Source organism: Bombina bombina, chromosome 2 (assembly GCF_027579735.1).
Source record: "Bombina bombina isolate aBomBom1 chromosome 2, aBomBom1.pri, whole genome shotgun sequence".
In the NCBI taxonomy this organism is placed as follows: domain Eukaryota; kingdom Metazoa; phylum Chordata; class Amphibia; order Anura; family Bombinatoridae; genus Bombina; species Bombina bombina.
In genome coordinates, this window is record NC_069500.1 from 289,633,535 (window position 1) to 289,658,556 (window position 25,022).

The 25,022-nt window shown below is 37.4% G+C and overlaps 1 protein-coding gene across 3 annotated transcripts in view; it reads left to right on the forward strand.

The window, feature by feature from the left end:
• DMXL1 (Dmx like 1) overlaps positions 1–25,022 on the forward strand; it is a 383,924-nt gene that overhangs the window by 237,762 nt on the left and 121,140 nt on the right. For all 3 annotated transcript variants that reach the window (XM_053701585.1, XM_053701589.1, XM_053701586.1), the window contains 2 exons: positions 9,360–9,538; positions 11,446–11,576. In XM_053701585.1, the coding sequence (XP_053557560.1) occupies positions 9,360–9,538; positions 11,446–11,576 (310 nt within the window). The remainder of the gene's footprint in view (positions 1–9,359; positions 9,539–11,445; positions 11,577–25,022) is intronic.

The following is a 25,022-nucleotide window of genomic DNA, read 5'->3' on the forward strand; positions in this document are numbered from 1 at the left end:
TACTTAAAAAGATTTATGTTCACCAGGGTCTGCTATTGCAGCCGGCTGCGTGCATTGCTACTGTCACTAGTGCGGCAGCTTATTGGTTTGATGCTCTGTCCGAGGCTCTCAAGACTGAGACTTCTCTAGAGGAGATCCAGGATAGAATTAAAGCCCTGAAGTTAGTCAATGCTTTTATTACGGATGCTTCTCTGCAAATTACTAAATTAGCAGCTAAGAGTTCAGGGTTTTCTATTTTAGCCCGCAGAGCTTTGTGGTTGAAACCTTGGTCTGCGGACGTGTCATCCAAGTCTAAGCTTTTAGCAATTCCTTACAAGGGAAAAACCTTGTTTGGACCCGGTTTGAAGGAAATTATCTCTGATATCATGGGAGGTAAGGGTCATCTCCTTTCTCAGGATAAGAGAAATAAACAGAGGACGACAAAGTAATTTTCGTTCTTTTCAAAATTTCAAGGGAAATTCCTTCTCTTCCTCCTCTAAACAGGAAGGAAACTATTCCCAATCTAAGCCTACTTGGAGACCCAACCAGCCTTCGAACAAGGGTAAACAGTCCAAGAAGCCTGCTGCTGATTCCAAAACAGCATGAAGGGCATGCCCCCGATCCGGGACCGGATTTGGTAGGGGGCAGACTTTCTTTCTTCGCTCAGGCTTGGGTGTGGGATGTTCAAGATCCTTGGGCTATAGAAATAATGTCCCAGGGATACAAGCTGGAGTTCAAGAATTTTCCTCCCCGAGGAAGATTCTTTCTTTCAAGATTATCTGCAAACCAGATAAAAAGAGAGGCATTCTTGCATTGTGTAAGAGACCTTTCCTACCTGGGAGTGATTATTCCCGTTCCTGTTCAGGAACAAGGGCAGGGTTTTTATTCAAATCTGTTTATAGTTCCCAAGAAGGAGGGAACTTTCCGACCTATTTTAGACCTCAAAAGTCTAAACAAGTTTATCAGAGTTCCATCTTTCAAGATGGAAACTATTTGTACCATTCTTCCGTTGATCCAGGAGGGTCAATTCATGACGACATGTCGTCATAAAGGATGCATATCTTCATGTTCCTATCTACAGAGACCATCACAGGGTTTGCCTTTCTGGACAGACACTTTCAGTTTGTGGCTCTTCCTTTCGGGCTGGCCGTTCTGGGGTCTCTGCTGGCGGTTTTAAGACCGCGGGTGTTACGGTACCAACAGTGTACCAAGGGTTAATACCAGGGAACAACGTCCTGCATAGGGAATCAGCAATTCACAAACCAGCCAGTTTTCAGGTTTAAACAGAATATCTGCTTTATTTGAAGGCAGCACACAGATTTATACACCCTCGCTTCAGGTTACAAAGGGCATTGGTTTAACAGTAAAGCAAACATATGAACAATGCATCAAACAATTGTCTATTCACAGGTAAAACAGATTAACATATTAAGTTAATTAACTAGGGAAGAACGTTTACTCATACAATCTGATGTTGGGCAGTCTAGTTAACATAATCACACAAGGACACAATCAGTTTACCCAGACAGACTCCTGAGACACAATCAGATCTTAAACATACATAGAATACATCTTATTACAGAATATAGGAACAGTTCTTATTAGCTATAAAGTCTTTTATGCCCACTTTGCTTATAGAGTCACAATTGCTCCCACAAGGGGCACTCACACCCTGTACCCATCCTGTATTTATGGATACAGGGTGACATAGACATAAGACAGAGGTATGAAAGTACATGGGGTGTCCAGCATATAAAATTCCATATTTCCATGCAGTCTCTGGGTATCCTTAAGCCCATGTACCTCCAGCCCAAAGAATGTTCCATAACAGGCCCTCCAATGTACAGTGGCGAGATTGGTTTTGTCACATCTCTCCCCTTTTCCAAACAGACTAACAGGGTATCTGACCTCCTGCCGGTCAGTGCCCTGGTTAGTCCAGCAACCCACCCATAAAACACAATTAGTAGTACAGCCCACCCACAATAAATGGTTACTACACCTGAGTACGGGGAAAACTTGTCCATGTCCAGGTGCCTCACCACAGCTGTGTGGGGGACTGGTACGCTGAATTGGTGGGTTGCGAGGTGGGCAGAGACCAGCTGTACTCTGCCCGGGTGCCAGCACTACCATGGAAGTAGCCTGGTGGGAGCCTGGTTGCTGGAGGGGAAGACCGACTGTCTCCCCTTCGGATACATAGCTGTGCTGCTGGAGGGGGAGACCAATCGTCTCCCCTTTGGCTAAACAGCCGTGTTGCTGGGGGACAGGACCATCAAACTCCTCTCCCTCTGGTTTGTCATGCTCGGCTGTCCAGGGTATATACTGTGGCATATACCACCAGAGCGCCTGGTAGGCATGTCAGTTTGCTGGGACAATCCATCTGTATTCCCGTTATGAGAGAGAATTCCTGTCCATACAAACAAGGGTTCAAATTCCTCAGTGCCCAGACCAGGGCCAAACAGTCCTTCAAAATCCCATCAGCTTCTTTACGAGTTTTCTGTACCTGCTCTTTATAGGTATCCACAATCCCTTCATACTGACATAGGGTGCCCTTGAGTTGCTGCACCTCACTATGAGCCAGCGTCAGCTTCTCCTCCAGTGTCACTAAGTTTGTCTTTAATGTTTCATGTTCCACTCTCAGCTGGTGTTTTCTGCAGTCTGTCGGTGCAGCTTGTCTAGCAGAGATTCCTGTTCTAAACGTGCTTTTTCCTCTGCGCTCCTCTTCTCCTTCATCAGCGCATTGTAACGGGACCTCCACATATCAATAGCGGATAGAGATTTACTGAGCTCAGCGTCCTGGGGCTTAGCAGCAGGTGGGTCAGTCTCTGCTGCACGGATCTGGGCACGGGTAGTCACAGAGTTAACATCAGCGGGACCCATAGGAGCGTAGGCAGAAACAAGGGGGGCCAAGTCATTTCCAAGAAGAACATCAGCAGGTAAGTCCTTCTTGACCCCCACATTCACAGGTCTAGCGCCCACTCCCCAATCCAAATGTACCCTGGCAACAGGTAGGCTGAACACATCGCCCCCTGCTACCCTCACAGCCACAGTGTCTCCAGTGTACTGTTTCTCAGACACCAAGTTCTTTTGAAGCAAGGTCATGGTAGCACCAGTATCCCGTAGACCACTGACCTTCTTCCCATTCACTTTAACCAGTTGCCGGTTATTCCGGTGGGCAGCTTGCACAAGGTCTGTCTCATGTAGGATGCTCCAGCATTCTTGCGCCTCTACGTAGCGGGCCGCAGGCTGAGGATTACGTGGGATTCCGCCGGCGGGTCTTCTCCAGGACTGCGCTTGGTTCGCTGCGTTTAGGGGACACTCTGGTCTTTTGTGCCCTAGTTGCTTACATCTAAAGCACCGAATAGGTTGTGAGTAGCCCCGCGAATTGAACAGGGCTCTCTGAGGGTAGTTCGTGGCCGGAGGCCGTGTGGTATAGCGGTGCGCCGGGGTTTGGTAACTGGCAGCTGCTGGGGTGACTGGGGGTCTGTACTCCACTCTAGCAGGGGGCTTAGTGGTAGCAATGTCCAGTTTGCGGGCATCCGTATACTCATCTGCCAAGCGAGCCGCTTCCTGCAGGGTGGAGGGTTTACGGTCCCGAACCCACTCTCGAACTCCTGCGGGTAATTTGTCGAAGCAATGTTCCAACAGGAATAGCTGCAGCACCTCTTCCCCAGATATGGCTTGGCACCCCGCTATCCAGTGAGCTGCTGTGCGGTGCACCTTACATGCCCACTCAAGGTAGGAATCTCCAGCTAATTTAACAGTGTCTCTGAACCGTCTCCGGTATGCCTCCGGTGTAACCGCATACCTGGAGAGCAGAGCCTCTTTTACAGTATTATAATCCCTGACTTCCTCATCTGGAATGGCCCGAAAAGCCTCTCTGGCCCGGCCGGATAATTTTCCAGATAATATCGTGACCCAGTCCTCTGCGGGTACCTTGTGTAGTGCACATTGCCTCTCAAAATCCGCAAGGTACCCATCAATCTCTCCTTCTGTTTCCAGGAAGTTTTTAAAAGCTGCAAAATTTACTTTTCTCTTTTCCATCTTAGTCAGTATTGTAATAATCCCCCTCTTCCTGAGGTTACTGGCTTGTGTAGTTGCTCTTCTGGGCGATAAGGTTCATTCCGTCGCTGCCACCAATGTTACGGTACCAACAGTGTACCAAGGGTTAATACCAGGGAACAACGTCCTGCATAGGGAATCAGCAATTCACAAACCAGCCAGTTTTCAGGTTTAAACAGAATATCTGCTTTATTTGAAGGCAGCACACAGATTTATACACCCTCGCTTCAGGTTACAAAGGGCATTGGTTTAACAGTAAAGCAAACATATGAACAATGCATCAAACAATTGTCTATTCACAGGTAAAACAGATTAACATATTAAGTTAATTAACTAGGGAAGAACGTTTACTCAGACAATCTGATGTTGGGCAGTCTAGTTAACATAATCACACAAGGACACAATCAGTTTACCCAGACAGACTCCTGAGACACAATCAGATCTTAAACATACATAGAATACATCTTATTACAGAATATAGGAACAGTTCTTATTAGCTATAAAGTCTTTTATGCCCACTTTGCTTATAGAGTCACAATTGCTCCCACAAGGGGCACTCACACCCTGTACCCATCCTGTATTTATGGATACAGGGTGACATAGACATAAGACAGAGGTATGAAAGTACATGGGGTGTCCAGCATATAAAATTCCATATTTCCATGCAGTCTCTGGGTATCCTTAAGCCCATGTACCTCCAGCCCAAAGAATGTTCCATAACAGGCCCTCCAATGTACAGTGGCGAGATTGGTTTTGTCACAGCGGGGAATTGCCATTAAGGAAGAATCTTCTTCCTTCATCCAAATCTAGTTTCTCTGAAACTGACTGCTTGGTGATTGAACGCTTAGTTCTGTCCAAGCGGGGGTTTTCTGATTCGGTCATAGAGACCTTGATTCAGGCGCGTAAGCCTGTAACTAGAAAGATTTACTATAAGATATGGCGTAAATATCTTTAGTGGTGTGAATCCAAAGGCTACTCATGGAGTAGAGTTAGGATTCCCAGAATTTTGTCTTTTCTCCAAGAACGATTGGAAAAGGGATTATCGGCAAGTTCCCTAAAGGGTCAGATCTCTGCTTTATCTATTTTGTTACACAAACGTCTGTCTCATGTCCTAGATGTCCAATCCTTTTGTCAGGCCCTGGTTAGGATCAGGCCTGTGTTCAAACCAGTTACTCCTCCATGGAGTCTGAATTTAGTTCTTAAAGTTCTTCAAGGGGTTCCGTTTGAGCCTATGCATTCCTTAGATATTAAGTTGTTATCTTGGAAAGTTTTATTTCTTGTTGCCTTTTCTTCAGCTCGAAGAGTGTCTGAGCTTTCGGCATTGCAATTCAATTCGCCTTACCTTATTTTTTATTTGGATAAGGTTGTCTTACGTACTAAGATAGGGTCTCTTCCTAAGGTTGTTTCAGACAGGAACATTAATCAGGAGATTTGTGTCCTAATCCTCCTTCTCAGAAGGAGAGATTTCTACATAATTTGGATGTAGTCCGTGCTTTGAAATTTTACTTACATGCGACTAAGGACTTTCGTCAGTCATTTTCTCTGTTTGTAGTTTTTTCTGGGAAACGTAGGGGTCAGAAAGCTACGGCTACTTCTCTTTCTTTTTGGTTGAGAAGTATCATCCGATTTGCATATGAGACTGCTGGACAGCAGCCTCCTGAAAGAACTACGGCTCATTCCACTAGGACGGTTGCTTCCTCATGGGCATTCAAAAATGAAGCTTCTGTAGAACAGATTTGCAAGGCTGCAACTTGGTCCTCTCTTCATACTTTTTCTAAATTTTACAAATTTGATACTTTTGCCTTGACTGAGGCTGCTTTTGGCAGAAAGGTTCTTCAAGCAGTGGTGCCTTCCGTTTAGGTTCCCTGTCTTGTCCCTCCCTTATCATCCGTTTACTCTAGCTTTGGTATTGTATTCCACAAGTAAGGATGAAATCCGTGGACTCGTGTCTTTAAAAAGAAAAGAAAATTTATGCTTACCTGATAAATTTGTTTCTTTTTAGACACGATGAGTCCACGGCCCGCCCTGCTCTCTTAAGACAGGTTGTTAATTTTTGTAAACTTCAGACACCTCTGCACCTTGGCTTTTCCTTTCTCTTCCTAACTTCGGTTGAATGACTGGAGTGGGAGGGAAGGGAGGAGCTATATATAGCAGCTCTGCTGTGGTGCTCTTTGCCTCCTCCTGCTGACCAGGAGGTGAAATCCCGCAATTAAGGATGAAATCCGTGGACTCATCGTGTCTAAAAAGAAACAAATTTATCAGCTAAGCATACATTTTCTTTTTTTTTGATAACTGTAATTGTCCTTTGAAATAGAAGACAAATTAACAAGTTAGATTTTCTAATACTGCAATCTTCAAGCCTAATTACACATTATTTTTTTATTATGGATGATTTAAGAAGGGCTTATAATGTATTCACCCACGTTACCAATATCATCAGGTTTTTTTAAACTTGCATTGCATTTTAAGCTGAGCATGTGCATGTCGTTTGTGCATGTTGTTCTGATGTTTGTAGTAAAATGTAGAATACATTGCATTACAGCCGTATAATTTTCTTCTTTGAGCCAGGTAAGTTAATTTATAATCTTGAATAATGTTTATTGACTAAAACAATCTATCAGATGTGTTCTGTGTTCTATGATGCAGATTCTTGCAAAAGTTGCAAAAATGAAACCGAAATTCTAAGGTAAAAATAACATCGTTCTTAATTGTTTAAGTTGCTTTTACTATATATTTACATTATTAATTGAGAGTCGGTATTGTTTGGCTGCACACTATTAAAATGAGATCAGTTTGTGTCCCCCTTTAAATGGGAAATATAACACATAAACCGCTGTGGAAAGTAAACTGAAAGTAAAGCAATCTATATGGAGCATTTTTTAGACATTTAAAGGTACAGTCTACTTGAAAAATCCTTAAACAGATAGTTCCTTTATTAAACATTCCCCAGTTTTGCATAACCAGCACGGTTATATGAATACACTTTTTACCTCTGTGATTACCTTGTATCTAAGCCTCTGCAAACCGCCTCCTTATTTCAGTTCTTTTGACAGACTTGCATTTTAGCCAATCAGTGTTGACTCCTAAGTAATGCCACAGGAGTGAGCGCATTGTTATCAATGTGGCACACACAAACTAGCGCTGTCTAGCTGTAAAAAAACTGTCAAAATGCATTGAGATAAGAGGCAGCCTTTAAGGGTTTAGAAATTAGCATATAAGCCTACCTAGGTTTAGCTTTCAATAAAGAATACCAAGGAAACAAAGCAAATTTGATGATAAAAGTAAAGTGGAAAGTTGTTTAAAACTATACTATCCCTTTAAACTTTTTTTTTTCAAGGGATGAGAAAGTATAAAAAGAAAATCGTATCACCCCTGTAAAGGGATCAGACAGATTTTTTAAGTCCACTCCAGAGCAGTAATAGACTACTAGGGCTTAACTGCACATTTCTGGTAAACCAGTGACAAAAGATATGTGTTGCCACCAATCACAAGCTAATTCCCAGTAGTGTAGGATATGTACTTAGTATTGTGCAAAAAAGGATACCTAGAGAACTAAGTAAATGTAACAATGGGAGTGCTTTTTAAAATGTCTCAATATTACATCTATTTGAATCATGCAAGTTTAATTTTGACTGTATCCCTTTAAATGGACCATTATTCAAAAGCTTTAAATGTTTTCAAAAATTCGAATGAATTGGATGGTTTTAATTGACATGGTCGTGAATTTAAACCCCATTAAAATACTTATTGTGTTTTTATGTGTAGTTATATTATAACATTTCTATCCCATAGAGCTGTTCACTTGATGTGTATTGTGCAGAATGTGAGTGGGCAAGATTGTTTGTTTGTTTTCATGTTGCCCTGTCTAGGTGCGTAATAATAAACTCTAAAGAGTTGCAATAGTTAAAGGGCCTTTATAGTTGAAAATTACATTCTCTAACTAGCACTGCAGATTGTGTCAGTTTCCCCTCTGGACCAGCAGCGCTCTGCAGGTCCAAAATTGTACTTTTACTATGTGTTTAACCCCTTTGCTGGGTTTAAACACATACATGTGCATGATAATCAATCTAAAAATGACATCCTCTAATGAATAAGAGCATTACATTTTTTTGTCTATGACATTTTAACTTCTCTGTTTGTGTATCTTGATTTAATGCGATCTTGTTGATTACATAATTACATGACGTAACCCACTTTAAGTTAAATTGATGTTACTGGGTAAGTATAGTGTCAAGCGTTTGGTAATGTCTGACCTCCGGAGTCCCATTTACATACTATTTATACCATTTGTTCCCTTGTTACTAATCTGTTGGTGCATACTTGCTGTTATGTGAGGTTGTGGTTGAGGATGGACGGTAGTGCAACTAAATGGTGTACATTTCCTTCAGTTGACTGTTAGATTTGTTTTGTCTCTGCTGGTCATTGAGCAGACTGATGGTGTTGGATAAGAGCCATAGTATGTGCTTTGGTACAGTGTGCTCCCTGATGTTTTGTCTCTGCTGGTCATTGAGCAGACTGATGGTGCTGGATAAGAGCCATAGTATGTGCTTTGGTACAGTGTGCTCCCTGATGTTTTGTCAGTGCGTTTTATATAATAATGGCATGTAGTGTTGGTAGATGTTGTGCTTGATTCAATGCTACAATATAAACTGGTAAGATATCTAATCAGTAGATTATTATTGATGGTGAAGTAGTTTGATTTGGGATGTTCTTAAAGGGATATAAAACCCAAACATTTTCCTTTGTCATTCAGAAAGTTTACAATTGACTTATTATCAAACTTGCTTCATTCCCATGATATTCTGTGTTGATGAGATACCTAGGTAGGCATCTGGAGCACTACATGGCAGGAAATAGTGTTCTTGCAAATAGATAATAATCTTGCAAAACTGCTGCCATATAGTGCTCCAGAAATAGGCCGACTCCTAAGCTTATGTTACTGCTTTTCAACAAAAGATACCCAAAGAACAAAGAAAAGTTGATAATAAAAGTAAATTAGAAAGTTGTTTAAAATCGTATTCTCTATCTGAATCTTGAAAGAACATTTTTGGGTTTCACATCCCTTTTAATTATTTTGTATATGATTGTTCTGAATTGCTTGACTTTAATTTTCAATTAGAACTTAATTTTTACTTTAAGTGGTATTTACTTAAGCTTTTCTAAAAAGCCACCTTACCCTTTTAAACATATTTTCCGTCTTAATTTGGCACCGTTTTTGTGTGGTTTTAAAGGCAGATGACCATTTAAATGAGATAATGATCTTTCTTAGAAAATGTTGCGAGCCTTTTTAAAATGAAAAACATTTTGTTTCACTTTTGCAGTCTCTTCCCCATTAGATGAAAATGAAAAGCCAACAAAACGATTTAGAATTTCCCCAAAAACCCCACCAAAGGAAAGTACCGCTAATCTTTCTTCATTAACAGCTGATGAAGGAACCTCCATTTTCCGTGAAAAATTCATCCCTCCTGAGCTTAGTATCTGGGATTATTTTATTACAAAGGTAACACAAGTTATATATGTTATATTTATTTCCACTAACACATTTATTTATTAATTTTTGGAGATTGATGGAACCTAAATGCTCACATTGCAGCCCCATAATAATCATAAATGTGTTCAACTTAAAAATATTTTGAACCCTTTTACTTACTGCCATTGTATTGTGATAACTTTGTTTCTTTTTCTTGGGATTTCACTATTTGTCTAGTTTTAAGAATGTTTAAAAGCACTATTCCTGTCTCTACATTTTTAGTGAATCATATTAGTGCATTGTCATAAGTACTGCCCGCCCCAACCCCACCACACACACAGAAACGGTCTTGAACAGGCATAGTTAAGCCAAACAGATCCATCACTAATGTGGATAAAAACAAAAAGATAATACACAAATTATTACCTACATTTAAAGCTCTGGTTATCTTTTAAAGGGATAGAAAGGTCAAAAGGGAAATGTGCATAGGTACATTTCAATTTGAAATACAACCATGTTTGCAATATATTTACCTTAGCAAAAATGCTTCTAATTGGTTTATTAGTGTTTTTCTGAAGCATACACACATATCCTGTGAGGACCCATGCACCAGTATTCAAACACCTCACCTGCTCAGAGGGTAAGCAGCAGCTTGTTTGATACAAATTACATCTTCAAAATTTGTGGTGTTTGTATACTGGTGCACCAGCCCTCACAGGATATGTACGTATGCCGAAAAAAACAGTAATATCTTTTAATATAAGCTTTTTTTGCTAATGGAAGTATGTTGCAAAAATGCTTTTATTTCAAAATGAATTGCACCTATGCACATTTCAATTTTGACCTTTTAATTGTGATGTTCAGCACTAAAGTCATACTTTGCTTCAGGCCAGAGGAAGAGCGGAATCTCAATAGCTTGTCTTTTGCTATGTAATGTTAGTACAATATAAAAGGTGTTACTGCATACTGTAATACTCTTGTTATTTTGTATATATATATTCACTTTTTTCTTACTCCAGAATTTTTATTGTTTAAAAAGTTAGATAATCCCTTTTATTACCCATTCCCCAGTTTTGCATAATTAACACTGTTATATTAATATACTTTTTACCTCTGTGATTACTTTGTATCTAAGTCTCTGCTACTGTCCCCTTATTTTATTTCTTTTGACAGACTTGCATTTTAGCCAATCAGTGCTGACTCTTAAATAGGTAGATTCAGGAGAAGTAATGCACTACTTGGAGCTTGCTGCTGATTGGAGAATAAAAGGAATACTAAACCCAAATGTTTTCTTTCATGATTCAGATAGAGCATGCAATTTAAAGCAACTTTCTAATTTACTCCTATTATCAATTTTTCTTCGTGTTCTTGCTATCTTTATTTGAAAAAGAAGGTATCTAAGCTAAGGAGCCAGCCAATGTTTGGTTTGGGACACTGGACAGCACTTGTTTATTGGTGCTGTCCAATCAGCATGGACAACCAAGGTTGTGAACCAAAAATGGGCTGGCTTCTAACGTAAATTCTTGCTTTTCAAATAAATATAGCAAGAGAATGAAGGAACATTGATAATAGGGGGTACATTAGAAAGTTGCATGCTCTATCTGAATCATGAAAGAAAAAATGTTGGGTTCAGTGTCCCTTTATGCAAATTTTATAAAAGAAGAAAGTTGTTTAAAATTCCCCAGGGTATTCATTATCCCTTCTAAACCAAATTTTACAATTGACATTTTCAACACCAATATTCTTTCATCAGACTGCCATTTAATGAATTGTGATAAATCACTCCAGAGAACATGTTTACACTGCTCCAATGGTAATGGAGAGTCCAGTGGTGTTCCATGGCTATGTGCTGGATTTTATTCAATTTGTGTGTCTGAAACACCTGAACATATTAATGTAATAATAATAATTACAATAATGCTTAACTTTTTTTGCAGCCCTATTTTCCTTTTCTATCAAACAAGCTGGAATATGATTCAGAGGAGAGTCAAGGAAGTGATGACGAGGAAGATGATGTTTCATTATCAGATGTACAACTCAGTGAACACTCCAATCCTAATTCATACAGGTGTAATATTTTTAAATCATTTCTAGGAGTACAGTTGATTGTATTTGCTTGGAACAAGAAAATAAATAAAAATAAAATAACATGAACAAGGATTATGATTATACTCTTTACTTTTAGTTTTCAAAGAAAGGCTACATATTGCTTTAGCACATTTTTTTAAAATAAAACGTGTATTACTATCTCCTGCCAAATTGATTATGGTTAACTATTCCCATGCTGTATTCTATAAAATATAGAGGCATCTATTTATTTATTTATTTTTAAATTAATGATTAAATGTAGTTAAAAACAATGATACATAAGATACTTTTTTGCTTGTTAAATTTATATAACCGTATTTAAACATGCACATAAGTAACAATTCAATGTTTTTACAGTTTTCCAAAAGAGGTAAAGAGTATATGTTATTTGGGCTCTAATCTTTCTGCCTTAATTTGTGCCATGAATGTGACTTGGGTAATGTTGCTCCACTCTCCCAAAATTTGTAATTATATAAAATAGTATGTCTTTAAAGGGACAGTCTACACCATAATTTTTATTGTTTTAAAAGATAGATAATCCCTTTATTACCCATTCCCCAGTTTTGCATAACCAACACAGTTATATTAATACACTTTTAACCTCTGTGATTATCTTGTATCTAAGCCTCTGCAAACTGCCCCTTTATTTCAGTTCTTTTGACAGACTTGCAGTCTAGCCAATCAGTGCCTGCTCCCAGATAACTTCACGTGCATGAGCACAGTGTTATCTATATGAAATACATGAACTAACACCCTCTAGTGGTGAAAAACTATTAAAATGCATTCTGAAAAGAGGTGGCCTTTGAGGTCTAAGAAATTAGCATATGAACCTCCTAGGTTAAGCTTTCAACTAAGAATACCAAGAGAAAAAAGCAAAATTGGTGATAAACGTAAATTGGAAAATTGTTTAAAATTATATGCTCTATCTGAATCATGAAAGTTTATTTTGGCCTAGACTGTCCCTTTAAAGGCCGTTAGTATATCTCTTTGATTGGCTTCAGACAGGGTTTTTATATATAGAGGCCATTTTTCCAAAAAAACTTCTATTCTATTATTAATATCTATTAGTGTATCAATTTTCTCTATATTTATCTGGCGCCATATATTTCCTCTAAGTTCCCTAATTGTCGGCTTTTTTTTTCCGTCCATAATTTAAATATAAGCTTTTTGGCTAATAAATTAATCATAATGGTGATCCTTTTCTCTTTTTTTGTTATTTCGCTCGGTAAATCGAAAAAACATGATATTAAAATCTAAATGTAATTTTAACTTCGTAATTTTTGCAAGTAGAGAAGATACTTGGCAACAGAATTGACATTTTTGGGCAGAGCCAAATGTAGTGTGTTATGCAAGGAGCTGGTTTGCTACATTTCATACATATTGGGTTTGTGCTGTTGTCCCATTTTGCCCTTCTAGTGGAAGTTATATAGTCAAGATGAAGAAGTATCATATTAGATTCCCTTAAAGGGACAGTCTAGTCAAAATTAAACTTTCATGATTCAGATAGGGCATGCAATTTTAAACAACTTTCCAATTTACTTCTATTATCCAACTTGCTCAATTCTTTAGATATCCTTTGTTGAAGAAATAGCAATGTACACGTGTGAGCCAATCACACAAGGCCTTTATGTGCAGCAACCAATCAGCAGCTACTGAGCATATCTAGATATGCTTTTCAGCAAGTGATATCAAGAGAATGAAGCAAATTAGATAATAGAAGTAAATTAGAAAGTTGTTTAAAATGACAAGCTCTTTCTAAATCACGAAAGAGAAAAATTGGGTTTCATGTCCCTTTAATCCCATATCTAATCTTACATTTTTGATACAACCGAGGATCATATCTTCAGTTATTTGTATATCTGTAACTTTCTCCCAACCTTCTTTTTTTTATATAGTAGTGCTAATATACTGTATATTTCACTTTCTGGCATTTTTCAATAATATTTAGTATTATATATTATGAGTTTTGTTTGTCTATAATTAAGTTTTCTGATTGGATATAGTGCTTACTGGATAAATCCGTGTTTAATTTTATTTTCGCTTTTCCCATATCCATTACATCTTTTATATATTATTATTGGGTTTCCTTCTCGTAAGAGAAAAGGAAATTGAAAAATAAAATAACATGAACAAGGATTACGATTATACTCTTTACTTTTAGTTTTCAAAGAAAGGCTACATATTGCTTTAGCACATTTTTAAAAAAATATAAATAAAAAGTTTATTACTATCTCCTGCCAAATTAATTATGGTTAGCCGTTCCCATGCTGGATTTTATAAATATAGAGGCATCTTTTATTTATTTTTATTCTTGAAAAATGCAATGAAGGCATTTTGTGGCATAACGTTGAAAGCCGTCATTTATTCTGTCTCTTTTCTATTGGAAAAAATTGTGTAACCAGCTGAGTAGTAATGTTGCTTTGTATTTTTTGCAATCTTACACTATGAGACACCAGGGAGTTTTGGCTTGTGTAGTTTAATGGAGTCTTTCTCCTTGTTTACCCATTTGTTAAAAAAAAAAGTCCACTTTTTTTTTTTTTAGAGCATCTTTTTTCTTTCCAGTGAAGTAGTCATGTGCCTGGGTGGCTATCACATGATCTGATAGAACTAAACATATGGTAAATCTTGGGGCGTGACATTACTCCCTAATCATTCACAAAACATAGATCAATGTTGGAGAACTTATTTAAAATAGGCAATTATCCTCTTTAAAATTAGTGGATAATGTATAATTTCATCTGACAAGTTATTATTATATGGCAAATACTTCACGGCCTTGGTACCATTTTGCTGGGGTCTAGCAACTCTGAAGAAAAAACACATAGTCCGCTAGGTATGAATAGGGAGTGTGATGTAAATTACTTTGATACATAATTATTGTTGTGTAAACTCTTGTGAGTCCCAAGTATTTTTCTTTCCTTTTCTGTTTAGCCCCTTCCATCTCAAAGATTGTCATCAATTGTATTCCCTATGAATTTTTAAATACCATTGTGTTTATTTGATATTGTTTATAATAGACTTACTCAAGTAATTCTTTTTTCTCTTCAGTAAGTTAATATTACAGTTGAATTGTATATTAGCATTAGATAGCATATATATATATATATATATATATATATATATATATATATATATAGGGTCTGTTGTTCTTAAAAAAACTTGTGTCCTGCATTTGCATCCCCCTAGTGACACATTATGTTTGTTTTTATTGTGCACTGATTGGTTAATAGGTAATGGATTGGGGTATTTATAGGATCATTGTTAGACCTAGAACATGTCTATGATTAAGCACCTTTAGTGGGTGCGTAGCCTGTTAGTCTACCTGTATTTTGTTTGTGCCATGTCTCTCAAGGACTTTGAACCTTTTTTAATTTACCAAACAAGTTTGGAATAAAGTTTTTTTTTTTTGTTTTTTTTTTTATATATATCAATCGTGAGTTCCTGCTACTACTTCATGTTTTTTCAACTCTGAAAAAAACATTGTCAGCTCTTTAACATATAGATTTTTCTCACTATTTAAATAAACTGTTTAATGCCTTTATAGCTGTCAAGTGATAGTCATAACAATAACAAATAACTGGGAGCTCAATTTTGTTTATTGTTGAAGTCATGGTTTATAGATGCTTGTTTCTCTGATAAAAATAGAATTCAAATTTGTAGGCAGGGGTGGTCAAACCGGGCAGAAATTTTGGGTGCCAGAAACAGGGATAGTGCAGGTATACACAGCACAGTCAAACTGTATATATTTCCTTTCGTAAAGGTGGTAATAGTCCATGATCCATTACTCCTGGGATTACCTTCCCTACCACTAGGTTTAGGCAAAGATTCCCAAACCCCAAGAGCTCTATAAAACCCCTTCCACCTCTATGGTAGTTAGTCTTAGCTTTGCCTCAGCTGGAGGAATGTGAAGAATGGTGATGTGCAGATGATTTCTTTGTTAAGAGGGGTTCTCAAACTGAGTTGAGGTCCATTTCCCCTCAGAGTGTAGTGTTTGTCAAGTAGTTTGGTGTGTCTTATTTCCTTCCATAAGGCAGGGAGAGTCCAAGACTTCATTCCTTACTGTTGGGAAATAAAACACCTGGCCACCAGGAGAAGGCAAAGACTTAAATATTACCCCCCCTCACTTCCCCTATCCCCCAGTCATTCTTTGCCTTTCATCACTATAGGAGGTGGCAGAGAAGTGTCAGAAGATTTGGATAGTCCTGTATGGGTATGTTCCCTTCGAGAAAGGTCTGGAGTTTTAAGTAATCATGTCAACCTCTCAGTGAGAGTATTGATGAAAGTTAGAGTCTGGAGATGCAGGGAAAGTTTTTCTGCGAACCCATCCAGATTGTCGCCTAACTGCTCCTGAGCAACCAGTGTTGACTATTTTCACTGTTTGCTGTTACACACTCAAGTCCATGTCAGAAGCGTCACGGCAATACTGTCACACTTGAGAGGCTGTGCCTATTCCACTGCATGGATCCTGGAGGGTAAGACCGTTTCTTTCATGTAATTAGCAAGAGTCCATGAGCTAGTGACGTATGGGATATACATTCCTACCAGGAGGGGCAAAGTTTCCCAAACCTTAAAATGCCTATAAATACACCCCTCACCACACCCACAATTCAGTTTTACAAACTTTGCCTCCCGTGGAGGTGGTGAAGTAAGTTTGTGCTAGATTCTACGTTGATATGCGCTTCGCAGCAGGCTGAAGCCCGGTTTTCCTCTCAGAGTGCAGTGAATGTCAGAGGGATGTGAAGAGAGTATTGCCTATTTGAATACAATGGTCTTCCTCTAGGGGATCTATTTAATAGGTTCTCTGTTATCGGTCGTAGAGATTTCTTCTCCTACCTCCCTTTTCAGATCGACGATATACTCTTTTACCTCTACTGATTCTCGTTTCAGTACTGGTTTGGCTATCTATTATATGTAGTTGAGTGTCTTAGGGTAAGTAAGTCTTATTTTATTTATGACACTCTAAGCTATGGTTGGGCACTTTATATGTAAAGTTCTAAATATATGTTTTAAACTTATATTTGCCATGATTCAGGATAATCAGTATTCCTTCTTTCAGACTGTCAGTTTCATTATTTTGGGATAATGCGTATGAATAAATATTTTTTCTTACTTTTAAAAATTTTTTCAATTGACTTTTTCCCTGCGGGCTGTTAGGCTCGCGGGGGCAGAAAATGCTTCAATTTATTGCATCATTTTTGGCGCAAACTTTTTTGGCGCAAAATTTTGTCATTTCCGGCCCCATAGTTGACGCCGGAAGTTTGTTCGTGGTTGCGTCATTTTGACGCATGTGTGTTAGACGTTTTTTGCGCCAAAAAATTTGGCAGTTATTCTTGGCGCCAAAATGTGGGCGTCATACTTGGCGCCAAAATGTGGGCGTCATACTTGGCGCCAAAAAATGTGGGCGTCATACTTAGCGCCACTTTTTTTCACATTATTTAAGTCTCACTTTTTTGTTGCTTCTGGTTGCTAGAGGCTTGTTTGTTTTGCATTTTTTTTCCCATTCCTGAAACTGTCATTTAAGGAATTTGATAATTTTGCTTTATATGTTGTTTTTTTCTTTTACATATTGCAAGATATTTTCAAACACTGTTCCTGTATCAGAAAATGCTAAGGGATTCCTGTTGACTGATATCAGGCCTACCAAAGCTAAGTTCATTTATTTTAATGCTATGAATGTTTATCTTTAGCTATGGTTTGTAATAAGTTATCATGATATACTTTTACATGCAGAGTCCATTAGTATTTATGCTTTATATATTGCTATTCTTTTTACATCTTATGTACATGATGTACTTAGGAATTTATAAGAATATTTTTCTGATTCTATTTTAAAAACTTTGTCTGACATCCCGCCTTCAAATAAAAATGTTTAAGTCTTTTTCAAACTTCTTATTTAGTTGATGAAGTTTCAAATGACTAACAACATACTGAATTATCCTTCTCTGATGGTGTTTTTTTCTCATTCAGAATTTTCTTCATCAGATATTGACACTAACAAAACTACTTTTTTATTTTTTTATAGAGTACATTTGTTCTTTGTTGAAAAGGTGTTGATTATTTTGGATATTAAGTAACTAGTTCTTTTGATTTAAAGACTAGTTAACATTTAAATTCTGATTATTAACCTTTTGTGGTTTCTTCAGAAGTTTTTTTCCAGTTCCTGATTCTAGGGAATGGAATAGGCTGAGAATTTCTTTTATTCCTTCTTTAAGGTTTTTAAATTGTATTCTTTGCCGGCAGTTAGTTTTCAGTTTTGAGGAAAGATTCCCCAAGTTAATGGGGCTATCAATACTCCTGCTTAACATACTATTATATGAAATAGTATTCATTTTTTTCCTTCAGATGGTTGTATCTTATTTAAGGAAAGTTATTTATTTTCAGGTACTTTTCGTAGACCTGTAATTTATTTGGCTGATGTTGCAATTGCTTCATCCTTCTGGTTGGATACTTTAAGATCAAGTATCGGATTATGATTTGTTTAGCATTGTTAAGTCAACATGCTAATAATTTCATTTGTGTCGTCATTTTTTGATATTTTCGCAAATGAGGTTTAATCTATGTCTTTAGCTATTTTAGCTAGAAGAACTTTGTGATTTCAATCTTGGAATGCTAATTTGATTTCTAAATTCCATATTTCTTTTCCAAGGTAATCAATTATTTGGTTTATAATTGGATTCAATTCTTTAATTGTTACTCTGGGCTTCAAGATTAAGTTCTAAGACTAAATTTTAAGCTTATATTAGTGCCTTTTTGGTCAGTGATTTTTGTTCTTACTAAGGAACAGAATCCTATATTCTTCCCCAAGTAACATGTTTATAATTGAAAGTTTTTCTTCATTCAATTAAGCCATTTAACAGTTCAAAGTCAGCTCCCCAAATTTGTATGTAGGTGCGGTTCTTATTCCAGCTTAGCTGGTAAGGGGCAGGTTAAGACTTTTTTGAAATTGTTTGGTTCAATTCGGTCCAAACTTTTTAGATTTTGGGTACAGAATAGGATTCAGAGTAAAACAGTCCGTGAGAAGTCTTTTTTTCTCTATCATATTCCAGCTATTCCAGTAAGGCTCACACTTTCCTGAAGTGTGTTTCAGACCTGTATGTTTTGGGTATGTTTTGGGTTACCTGTTGGGGTTCAAGGCGCTGCTCAGACCTGGAGTTTTTCTGGGGTATTTATACCAGTTCCATTTTTAGGAACAGGATTTGGGGGTTTTATTCAAAACTATTCATTGTCCCAAAGATCAAAAAGATTTTCTAATTGTCATATAAGTGTTCCATCTTTTAGAATGGTGTTTATATGGTCTATTCTGCCTTTTTGGTCAGTGATGGCATTATTTGTTTGCAATAGATACAATAGATGCATATCTTCATTTTCTGATTACATTCAGATTATTTTCTTTTTCTGAGATTCTCTTTTTTTGACAAGCATTACCAATTTGTTGCTTTTCCTTCTGGTCTAGCGACAGCTCTAAGAATCTTTTCAAGGTTCTCAGTGTTTCCTTATTTGGACGATTTCATGGTGCTGGCTCAGTCTTTTAGTTCTGCGGAATCTCATACTATTCAACTTTGTTGTTTCTTCAAGACATGGTTAGAGGATCTTTTTATCAAAAAGCTCCTTGATTCCTCACACAAGAGTCACCATTTTTAGGTTTCCAGATAGATTGTGTCAATGTCTTTGTCTCTAACAGACAAATGACAATTTTATTGGGTTCCGTTTGTCGGAACCTTCAGTCTCTATTATTTCCTTCAGTTGCTATATATGCATGGAAGTTTTAGGTCTCATGGCTGCAGCATTGGATTCGATTCCCTTTGCTCATTTTCATAGGAAACCTTTCCTGTTTTTTATGCTGAATTAATGGTGCAGGGATTCTAGGATATCACTTTTTATATCTTTGAATCCCAATGTTTAACTATCTTTGATTTGGTGGTTAATATCACCATCATTTAGTTCTACGGGTCTCTTCGGTTCTTTCAACCTGGACCATGATCTCTACAGATGCGAGTCTTTTAGGTTGGGAGGCTGTCTGATGATCTCTGTCAGCACAAGGGGTTTGGAAATCTCAGGAGGCGAGATTACCATTTGATATTTTTGACAGTTTTTGGCTTCTTTTTGAAGAAAGAGACGTTTATTGTTTTTCAGACAGACAATGTCACAACTGTGGCGTATGTCAATCATCCGGGTGGGACTATCAGTCCTTAGGCTGTGACAGAAGTATCTCGGATATTTGCTTAGGCTTAATCCAGCTCCTATCTAATTTCTGTGTTTTTTTTTCCCAGGTATAGACAATTGGGAAGCGGATTATCTCTGTCAATCAAGCTTTACATCCGGGAGAATGGTCTCTTTAACCAGATATGTTTTTTTCAAATTGTTCAGATGTGAGGGCTTCCAGAAATAGATCTGATGGCATCTCATCTAAACAAGGAACTTCCCAGGCGGAAGCAGTGTATGCATTGACACTTCCTTGGAGTTAACAATCTGCATATATTTTTTCGCTTCTGGTTCTTCATTTTAGAGTGATTTTCAAAATCATCAGAGAGCAATCTTTTTTTGCTGGTGGCTCCAGCATTGCCGCACAGGTTTTGGTATTTGGTTCTTGTTCGGATGTCCAGTTGCCAATCTTGGTCACTTCCATTAAGGTCAGACCTTATATCTTAACATTCGTTTTTTCCATCAGGAATTCTAATTATTAATTTGATGGTATGGAAATTTAACGCTTAGTCATAGAAGTTTCTCTGACTCAGTGATTAATACTATGTTGCAGGCTCGTAAATCTGTGTCTAGTAAGATTTATTATCGAGTTTGGAAGATTTACATCTCATGATGTTCTTCTTATAAATTCTCTTGGCATTCTTTTAGAATTCCTAGGATTTTATAGTTTCTTCAGGATTGTTTGGATAAGGGTTTTTTGTCTGCAAGTTTCTTGAAAGGACAAATCTCTGCTTTTTCTGTGCTGTTTTCACAGAAAAATTTGCTAATCTTTCTGTTATTCATTGTTTTGTTCAGGCTTTGGTTCGTATCAAGCCTGTCATTAGGCCAATTTCTTTCATGTAATTAGCAAGAGTCCATGAGCTAGTGACGTATGGGATATACATTCCTACCAGGAGGTGCAAAGTTTCCCAAACCTTAAAATGCCTATAAATACACCCCTCACCACACCCACAATTCAGTTTTACAAACTTTGCCTCCCATGGAGGTGGTGAAGTAAGTTTGTGCTAGATTCTACGTTGATATGCGCTTCGCAACAGGCTGGAGCCCGGTTTTCCTCTCAGAGTGCAGTGAATGTCAGAGGGATGTGAAGAGAGTATTGCCTATTTGAATACAATGGTCTTCCTCTAGGGGATCTATTTCATAGGTTCTCTGTTATCGGTCGTAGAGATTTCTTCTCCTACCTCCCTTTTCAGATCGACGATATACTCTTATATACCATTACCTCTGATTCTCGTTTCAGTACTGGTTTGGCTATCTACTATTGGCTATCTACTATATGTAGATGAGTGTCCTGGGGTAAGTAAGTTGTGACACTCTAAGCTATGGTTGGGCACTTTATATGTAAAGTTCTAAATATATGTGTTTAAACTTATATTTGCCATGATTCAGGATAATCAGTATTCCTTCATTCAGACTGTCAGTTTCATTATTTGGGATAATGCATATGAATAAATATTTTTTTCTCACCTTGAAAATTTTCAATTGACTTTTTTTCCCCTGCGGGCTGTTAGGCTCGCGGGGGCAGAAAATGCTTCAATTTATTGCGTCATTCTTGGCGCAAACTTTTTTGGCGCAAAATTTTGTCATTTCCGGCGCCGTAGTTGACGCCAGAAGTTTGTTCGTTGTTACGTCATTTTTTGACGCATGTGTGTTCAGACGTTTTTTTTGCGCCAAAAAATGTGGGCGTCGTTTTCGGCGTCGGAGGACGTGGCGTCATACTTGGCGCCAAAAATATGGGCGTTGTACTTGGCGCCAATAATGTGGGTGTCATACTTGGCGCCAAAAATGTGGGCGTCATACTTGTTCACTTTTTCTCACATTATTTAAGTCTCACTTTTTTGTTGCTTCTGGTTGCTAGAAGCTTGTTTATTTTGCATTTTTTTCCCATTCCTGAAACTGTCATTTAAGGAATTTGATAATTTTGCTTTATATGTTGTTTTTTTCTATTACATATTGGAAGATTTTCCATTCACTGTTCCTGGATCAGAACATACTGAGGGATTCCTATTGACTGAGATCAGTCCTACCAAAGCTAAGTTCATTTATTTTAAATGTTATGAATGTTTATCTTTAGCTATGGTTTGTAATAAGTTATCATGATAAACTTTTACATGCAGAATCCATTAGTATTTATGCTTTATATATTGCTATTCTTTTTACATCTTATGTACAAGATATACTTAGAAATTTATAAGAATTTTTTTCTGATTCTATTTTAAAGGCTTTGTCTGACATCCCGCCTTCTAATAAATTTTTAGGTCTTTTTCAAACTTCTTTTTTAGTTGATGAAGTTTCAAATGACCAACAACATATTGAATTATCCTTCTCTGATGGTGTTTTTTTCTCATTCAGAATTTTTCTTCATCAGATATTGACACTATCAAATCTACTTTTTTATTTTTTAATAGAGTACATTTGTTCTTTGTTCATAAGGTGTTGATTATTTTGGATATTGAAGTAACTAGTTCTTTGGATTTTAAAGACTAGCTAACATTTAAATTCTGCTTATTTATCTTCTGTGATTTCTTCAGAGGTTTTTTCCAGTTCCTGATACTAGGGAATGGAATAGGCTGAGGATTTTCTTTTAGTCCTTATTTAAGTTTTTTAAATTGTATTCTTTGCCGGCAGTTAGTTTTGAGGAAAGATTCCCCAAGCTAATGGGGCTATCTCTACTCCTGCTAAATATACTATTATTCTTATAGCAAATAGTATTTATTTTTTCCCTTCAGATGGTTGTATCTTATTTAAGGAAAATTATTTTCAGGTACTTTTCTTAGACCTGTAATTTATTTGGCTGATGTTGCAATTGCTTCATCTTTCTGGTTGGATACTTTTAGATCAAGTATCGGATTATGATTTGTTTAGCATTGTTAAAAGGACAAAATCTACTACTCATTTGAGGTTCAGACTAAGTGCTATTGCATTGTCTTGTTTTCTTGCATTTGTTGATCGTGCAAGTCCAGTGTGTTGACTGGTCATTTAACTTAATTAACATGCTAATAATTTCATTTGTGTTGTCATTTTATTAAATATTTTCGCAAATGAGGTTTAATCTATGTCTTTAGCTATTTTAGCTAGAAGAACTTTGTGATTTCAATCTTGGATTGCTAATTTGATTTCTAAAATCTATATTTCTTTTTTTCCAAGGTAATCAATTATTTGGTTCATAATTGGATTCAATTCTTTAACTGTTACTATGGGCTTCAAGATTGAGTTCTAAGACTAAAACTTTAAGCTTATATTAGTTTTCTGTTCTTACTAAAGAATGGAGTCCTAAATTCTTCCCCAAGTAACATGTTTATAATTGGAAGTTTTTTTCATCATTCAATTAAGCCTTTTTAAAGTCAGCTCCCCAAATTTGCATGTAGGTGCGGTTCTTATTCCAGCTTGGCTGGTAAGGGGCCGGTATGAGACTTTTTTGAAATTTGTTTGGTTCTATTCTGTCCAAACTTCTTAGACTTTGGGTACAGAATAGGATTCAGAGTAAAACCATCTGTGAGAAGTCTTTTTTTTCTCTATCGTATTCCAGCTATTTCAGTAAGACTAACACTTTCCTGAAGTGTATTCAGACCTATATGTTTTGGGTACTGGTGAAGCGCGGCTGGTCACCCGTTGGGGCTCAAGCGTTGCTCAGACCTGGAGTCTTCTGGGGTATTTATTCCAGTTCCATTTCTAGGAACTGGGTTTTGGGGTTTTATTCAAGACTATTCATTGTTCCAAAGATAGAAAATCTTTTTGAATTGTCATATAAGTGTACCATCTTTTAGAATGGAGTTTATATGGTCTATTCTACCTTTTTGGTCAGTGATGGCATTATTTGTTTACAATAGATACAATAGATGCATATCTTCATTTTCTGTTTATATTCAGATTATTTTATTTTCTGAGATTCTCTTTTTTTGACAAGTATTACCAATTTGTTGCTTTTCCTTCTGGTCTAGCGACAGCTCTAAGAATCTTTTCTAAGGTTCTCAGTGTTCCTTATTTGGACGGTATAGTGGTACTGGTTCAGTCTTTTCATTCTGTGGAATCTCATACGATTCAACTTTGTTGTCTCTTCAAGACATGGTTAGAGGATCTTCTTATCAAAAGCTCCTTAATTCCTCACACAAGAGTCACCTTTTTTTTAGGTTTCCAGATAAATTGTGTCAATGTTTTTGTCTCTAACAGACGAGTGACAAGTTTATTGGGTTCCGTTTGTCGGTATTTTCAGTCTCTATTATTTCCTTCAAGTTGCTATATATGCATGGAAGTTTTAGGTTTCATGGCTGCAGCATTGGATTCGATTCCCTTTGCTCATTTAGGAAACCTTTCCAGTTTTTTTATGCTGAATAATGGTGCAGGGATTCTAGGATATCACTTTTTATATCTTTGAATCCTAATGTTATCTAGTGTCAAAATAGTGGAGTAATATGGCTACTGAAGTAATGTAGTAACCGTAATTTGAAAAGATACAGAGAATAATCAATGAAGCTGTGTGTAGTTTAGTGTAACAATAGAGCTTTAACAAAACTTAGCTGGCTGAAATCCTGTTTGCAGCGTGAGTATAAGGAGCTGTGTTCTGCAGCTGCTGACAGTTTCTGTGGCTGCTCTGAATAGACAGCTTGAGTTTGAGAGCTGTGTACTGCAGCGGTAATCCGGGGAGTGACTAGCTCTGTGCTGAACAGCCTAAGTGACGTCACAGATCTCGGTAGCGCTTCACTTGAATCCGGGAAGCGAATGCCACAGAAAACCCGGCGTGAGGGTAGGACTCACTAAAGTAGGTAAATTGGAGTTGTAACTTCTGCAGTTGAATAATACTGTTACAGTAGCACTCACATGAAGTTGACCAATAGTAGTTGCGCTGTAGAGCGGGTATGCAGAGCCGTTAGGCGATGTGCCTCTCAGTGAAGTTGATATCGTTTGAGCAGAACAGCTTATGCAGGATTGAATAACAGTGTCCTTGAGGAGGGGTTAGTGTATAGCAGTATTCACAAGCAAGGATATAATCAATACAGACAGGTAGTAGTCCTGGAACAAACCAAACTATAGTTGATATTTGTAATGTAACCAGTGGCAGCAGGTAAAACTAGCAGTGGAATCCTTACACTTAATTTGGTTTTGAAGGCTTTACAGGCTCCTCCATTTAAGCCTATGCATTCTTTAGACATTAAACTACTTTCTTGGAAAGTGTTGTTCCTTTTGGCAATCTCTTCTGCTAGAAGAGTTTCGAATTATCTGTTCT